At 37.6% G+C, this 6,937-nt stretch overlaps 1 protein-coding gene across 1 annotated transcript; it reads right to left on the reverse strand.

Annotated features, from left to right (window-relative positions):
• Window positions 1-5,454: 5,454 nt before the first annotated feature.
• LOC121487600 (succinate dehydrogenase cytochrome b560 subunit, mitochondrial-like) lies at window positions 5,455-6,648 on the reverse strand. The gene has a single exon (XM_041749488.1). It carries the CDS (start codon window positions 6,622-6,624, stop codon window positions 6,115-6,117), a length of 510 nt encoding a protein of 169 aa, XP_041605422.1. The 5' UTR covers window positions 6,625-6,648; the 3' UTR covers window positions 5,455-6,114.
• Window positions 6,649-6,937: the final 289 nt, after the last annotated feature.

Here is a 6,937-nt window from a genome sequence, read left to right on the forward strand (position 1 = left end):
TAGAGGGTTTACGAGAAATATCATATGGCCTTTAATGTAACCTTCAGTGTAGTTTAGCCACACTCCAAATGCCCATCAGGAAATGTAAGTGCCAATTTCTTGGTGCTCTGCTCAAAATATAACCTTTTTGATATAACCTTTGGGGTATGCGGTTTATCTACTCTACATAATCTATCCCTGGATCACATAAGAACAGCTGAGGTTGCAAATATAAAGTGCTTTATTTCAGTCTCCTTGGAATGGTTGTATTGAAAATACTTTTGGCAGCAGTGATTATGGGACACTATAAAATATAACTTTGTTAAAGTTTTCTATGTCTTTTTTTTCTGTAAGTTTGCAGGGTTCAATAAATTGCGGTTTCCTGCAAAAGGACCAACACTAGAAATGTCTCCTTGGCCACTGTACTGGGAATAGCAGTCCTATACTTCAGTAAATTCTCTGTTCTTTTATGATACTATCATTCATTGAACTGACCAAAATTTGATCTTTGCATTGGCTGGAAGAAGCAAATAAATTACCTAACTTTAGCTTATAGGAATTGAAGCCATGTTTTTCACATTTAGCCCCTACCTGGCTTCTTTTTACTCATCTACTCTCTTTTTACTTGTTTTTTTACTAGCTCTTCTTAGTAAAATTATACTTTGTTGTATTGTGTGTATGAAGGTCAAATTATGTTAGACATTCTCCACTTCCCTGCTCTGACCTATCCTCCTCCACCTTGAAACTGTGTCTTAGAAAGCTGAACCTGAGGATAAGGGTTTCATCTTTCCTGACTTTAGCTTAGTTTTTGCTAATGAGAAGTACAGCCTGGAGGTCAGGAGACTGGAGGATGGTGATTTTGAGATATTGTCTCGTTTGCCTGCTGTGCTGTGTCTGTATCCTTTTCCAAAAGCCATAGGCCCTATCACACTGCTCCCATCCATAGCTGCAGAATTCTCCAGGTTCTCATCACAAAATCCTCTCCTTTTTCACCTCCAACTGAGTGTGGTATTGGCTTCCTGCTGTTGCTCTTAACTTAGTGTTTAGTCATCCTCATTTGCCTAACCCTAACCAAACTATGATAAAAGATGTTTCAGTATGTTTCTGTTAATGCTTTCAATATATCATGTCTCCCGCTGAGACGCTGAGGTGACGAAGTGTCTCTTTCATACATTTTTTAATTAAAAATGTTTTCTATATTTTTATCATGTGCACACATATGTATGTGTGCTTGCATATATCTGAATAAAGTGAATTATTTCTAATTTTGTGAGTCGGGATTCTGAGACTCAGAATGGAAAAAAATAATTACCAAAATCTCCCTTAACAGCCTTAACTAATTTTATTTCTCTCTTTATCTCTCTCAAAGTCACCAAGAAATGAAAGTTATGTTGTTATAGACAGCTTCCACATTGGCCTCCAATCTTCCCTGCCTCATGATAGTCACACCCTGGTGCAGTCCCTTTCAACATTGTATCAAGATCAGCCTGTGCAACTGGAAGCATATGGCCAACATAATAGTATGAGTATCTCCAGCAAAATATAGTTGTCACTAAGCTCTCATCACTCCCCCCACAACAGAAACATTAAAAAACAAGCAAAAACTGTCAAAATTAATTTTGTCAGAAATCTGGAAAATGGCCAAAGTTTATAGCAACCAAGGAAAAACTGAATCAAGGAAAAAAAAAAAACTTTAAAATTGTGGAAAATTTTGCAGAGTTTTGACTTTCTCTTGCCTTACCCATCCTGGGGTAGCAACAACCTTAAAGAGGGAAAACTACATTCCCAGAGAACAGGACTTTGGTTCCTAGTTCCGAAGGGGTCAGAGCAGATGTTTGCCAATTATTTTGTATATCTATTATAACCTACCTGGGGCACAACTGTAGGAGTGACCAAAATTTTAATTATATCTGTTTCCTCCAAATCAGAATCCAGGCCATAAAAGAAGTAGTCATTGCTCTTAAACACTACAAGCCAACCTGACAAACCGCAGACTCTTTTGGCAAAAGATTACATTTGAAACATATAATAGCCTGCCTCTACCTGGGAGCAAAAGCTAGAAATAATTTCTTTGGGATATTAAGACGTCTGAAAGAATGAATGAATAAGGGGAATCTTAGAAGGCTATGTTCATACCCAGAACAAGACAAATGCTTAGAAATACTAGAGAATACAGACCTATCATTTAGGGTCCTCACCAGGCTCGAGGCAAGACGAGGTAAGTGTTGAAGAAGTGCTTTGTTTGCAAATGCCATGATCGTCTATGTAGAAAATCTGAAAGAAACAAGAACAACTAAAAACTGTTGGAAGTAATAAGTGATTAAGGCAAAGTTGCAAGATACACAGATAATATAAAGTCATAGGGTCACTGGGTGTCTGCTTTCAGTTCAGGTCATGGTACCGGGGTCCTGGGATCAAGTACCACATCACGCTCCCAGCTCAATGGGGAATCTGCTTCCCCCTCCCTCTGCCTGCCACTCCCCTTGCTTATGTTCCCACTGTCTCTCAAATAAATACCATCTTTAAAAATATACATATATATATGTAGATAGATATAGATAAGTCATTTGTTTTTCTATATATCAGCAATGAACAAGTATTAGAAATTCAAAAATGAAATGCCATATGCACCCCATTAATGAAGTGTTTAGCAATTAATCTAACAAAATGTGTATAAGATATATGAGGAAAGTGATAAAATTATGATGAATACAATCAAATATAAACTAACTTTAGAAGAAATATACCATGTTCATAGATAGGAAAATTCAATATTGTCAAAATGTCACTTCTTCACAAATTGATCTATAAATTCAGTGTAATCCCAGTTAAAATCCCAGCAAGTGAGACACCTGGATGGCTCAGTGGTTGAGCATCTGCCTTTGGCTCAGAGCATGTTCCTGGAGTTTCGGGATTGAGTCCTACATCGGGCTCCCTGCGTGGATCCTGCTTGTCCCTCTGCCTGTGTCTCTAACTCTCTTTCTCTTTCTGTGTCTTTCATGAATAAATAAATAAAATCTTTAAAAAAAAGAAAGAAAAAACATTAAACCTTAAAAAAAATCCCAGCAAGTTATTTTGTAGATAAAAGTTTATGTTAAAAGGCAAAAACAAACAATCAAAAAAAAAAAAAAAACGGAATAAGTGACACAATATTGGCAGAGAAGAACGAAGTTGGAGGACTGACACTATCCAACTTCAAGTCTTATTATAAAGAAACAGCAATCAAAATTCTGTGGTATTGACAAAAGAATATAGATAAAATTGATCAATGGAACCCGAAGACGTATTTAGACTTTCATAAATATAGCCAACTGATCCTTGACAAAGACCAAACATAAGACAATGGAACAAGGACAGACTTTTCACCAATGAATAAAATGTGGTATAATAATACAGTGAAATGTTATTCAGCAATCAAAAGAATAAAGCACAGATGCATGTGGCAATGTGGATGAGCCTCTTAAAAACCTTTTATGCTAAGTAAAATAAACTAGACACAAAAAGACAAAGTTATGTGGGAATATATATTATATCATACGAAATATTTAGAATGATAAGTTCCTAAAGATAGAAAGTGGATAACAGTTCACCAGGGACCAGTGGAGCAGCCCCTGAGGAATTACTGCTTAAAGGTTACAGTATTTCTGCTAGGGATGATGAAAAAGTTTTAGAAATAGAGAATGGTAATGATTTCACAATAGTGTATATAATAAATATCAACGAATTATGCTAAAAAAAAGCACTAAAATACCATCTACATCTTTCCCACAATAAGAAATGTTAAAAATGAAACAAAATAAAAGCTACTGAGGAAAGAAGGCCCACTTCCCCTAGATGAGATGATTTAATAAATTCATTTATGGATGACAAATGTCACATTCAAACTGAGTGAATATTCTATTATTATACCTAGCTCAGGAGTGACAAATAAATGGATAGCATGAGACAAACAAATAGAGAAAAATGGAGGCAAATTGGTGTATTTCCTTGTGTTATCCCTACATCTTTTCTTAGTCTGTGTTCAGTGTATGTTCTCTATGTTCTAACAAAACTGTGTTGTATACACACACACAGAGACACATGTATAAATATTTTAAAAAGTGATGATATGACCTTTTTCCAATTAGGTTATAAAGACTAAATTTTGATCTTATTCCTCTCTCTTTCTTTATCTCTCTTTCTCATCACTCATTTTTGGGGAAAGCAATTGGTATATCCCCAGAACACTAGAACACAGGCAGTCTTCTGTAAGGAAAGACCAGATGGTAGGAAACTAAACCACTGGGCGGTATCAAACACCAGACAAAGGAGTAAAAGTGCCTCTCAAGGATGCAGTCCCACCTGAAGTCTGGCCTAAATCTCATGCTTACTCTGAGCCAGAAAGCTACAGCTAAGCTATCTCTGGATTCCTAACCCTCAGCATCTCTATGAGATAACACCCCTTTGTTGTTTTAATCCATTAATTTTGGGGGACTTTGCTTTCTATCAATTGATAATCAATACAGAATTTATACCTTAGCCACAATTTAACATATAAACCTTTCCATGACAAAGAACCTTTTCTTTTAGAAGAGTAAGAACACTTACTCTTAAGACCAAAGTGAAATAATGAGAAAGCTTTAATTCTACCTGCCTTTACTAGTTTTCAAAAAAAAAAAAAAAAAAGGAGAGAAATAACTTTTTATATATTTTCTTCTCATTATTTCCCTGAATAGGGCACATTCAAGAAGCATTGTTATACAGGACTCAAAATCTAATCTGATAACATGTATCTTTATTATTCACATTTTACAGATTCATGAAGCTAATTGAAATATAAAACATTATAGTAAGCTTCCAGTGACTGGTGCAAAGAGTTCTGTAAAAGATTATTCCAAATTGGTAAAAGTGATGATGCAAAAAATCAACAAATAAATATTTAAAATTTCCACCAATCAACAAGAGTTTTTACTGGTGTAAAAGATATACACCCTAAGTGCAGGGCAATTTATGATGATGTCCACAAATTATGGGGACAATAATTACCTCATTTCAGAATCAAATTAATAGTTTAAACTTCAATGAGGTGAACTCTATTAACACAACACTTATGGGAAATAAAATCGCCTCATGAATAGAGCAAACTGTAGGAAAATATATTTCCAGGTGACAAAATTTACTAAAAGTAGTGTTTAATTAAGCAAATGAAGAAATTTTGAGGTCAGAGTGCAAATGCAATTATAAAACCCAAAAGATATAATTAATCTGGCCTTGGGTGTAGCAATAGATAGTTAATATACTTTGAATCTGTATAAAAAAGATAATATCAGAAGCATTGTATTAAATCTTCATTGTGTGGAAACCATGAACATATACAAATCTTTATGAAACTTTTTGATGAATTGTTTTTTTTTTTCAAAGACAAAATGAGTATTTTAATTCAGTTTCAGAAACAGATGTCACATGAATTTGGATTAGAAAAGAGCCTTGTTTTTCCAGAAATGTAGGGGGGAAAAAATAACCCTTAATAGATTCAATGTAATTTTCTGGATCTTCCTTTTGCACTAAAAGCTATATATCTTCTCCCCAAACCTGTTTTAAGAGTCAACTGACCCTCCTGATCTCCCTCTAGCTGGGACAGGCTAATTCCCCTCCACCCTCATCCCTCTTCTTTCAGCCACACTGTGTGGGTGCTGAAGACCCTGACCAATGAACAGAACTGTCCTTTAAGCTAGCAACCCACAGGCAGTGGCACCCACAGCCCCACTCCCAGTCCCCACAGCAGAGGCCACAGAGCTGGCATTGTTTCCACTGTCACAGGAATAAGGAGCCAAAGCTGACTGTCAGCACAAATCAAGGCCCAATATGGAGAGAGAATGAGGGCTTCAAGGCCCAGAGTAGGCTGCAGGCTAGGGGCAGGAAAAGGGAAGTTTTGAGTCATTCCACCTTCAGAAACAAGGGAGCAAAACTGGACCCTTTCCCGCTGCTATAGTTCTATTAGGTACTCTGTTTCCCTAAGCTCCAAGGGAATATGCAAGCACAAAAGGGTCTAAATAAATCAGGAGAATTTTGCCTTGGCTGGAGAAGAGAGTGACAAACAGGAAGATAGCTCAGTGAATCAAGTTATGGGAAGACAATGCTGGGAACTCCAGCTCTTTACATGGCTGCCAGCCCTACAGAGGACAACACAGTAAGAACCAAGACAGCCACTCCAGACTGGTACAGCTGGGGAATCTTCAGGCCTTTCCCTAGGTCCCATATCAAGTGTCGGATCCCATTCCAGGTGTGATACATGAGAGGGAAGACAAATGCAAACTTGGCTGTGTAGATCAGAGATGGCCCCAGGCACAGGGACTTCACAAGTTCCAAATGAGACTCAAAGTTTCCAGGGACCAACAGGGAAGACAAGCCAAAAAGAGAGACCCCTGCACTCAAGGCCACACCAGTACCACGGTGGCAAATGGACATTGCCATGGGAAGAGACCAACTGTAGATAGTGATATGGGGAGACAGAGGACGGTTTAAATCAGTGTTCTTATTCCAGAACCTCTCCATCTCTTCCTTGGCTGTGGTTCCCAAAGGAACAGCATTTCTGATACAGAGCTGAGGACTAAGGTGGGCACGGAGGCAATGACGGCCAACATGTCTCGACAAGAGCACAGCCATCTTGAGTTCTGGCCTGGACAGAAGTCTGTTTTTTTGTTTTTTTTTTTAAGATTTTATTTATTTATTCATGAGAGACACAGAGATAGAGGCAGAGATGTAAAGAGGGAAAAGAAGGCTCCATGCAGGGAGCCCAACGTGGGACTGGATCCCAGAATCTCGGGATCTTGCCCTGAGTCAAAGGCAGATGCTCAACAAGATGAGCCACCCATGTGTCCCTGATGAATTGTTAATTGGCCTTCTGGTCTACAACATAAAACTTGCTGGAGGAGGGACAAAAATCCTGTCGTTTAGACAGTGGTCAGTCTCAATGTAA

Source organism: Vulpes lagopus, chromosome 3 (assembly GCF_018345385.1).
Source record: "Vulpes lagopus strain Blue_001 chromosome 3, ASM1834538v1, whole genome shotgun sequence".
Taxonomy (NCBI): domain Eukaryota; kingdom Metazoa; phylum Chordata; class Mammalia; order Carnivora; family Canidae; genus Vulpes; species Vulpes lagopus.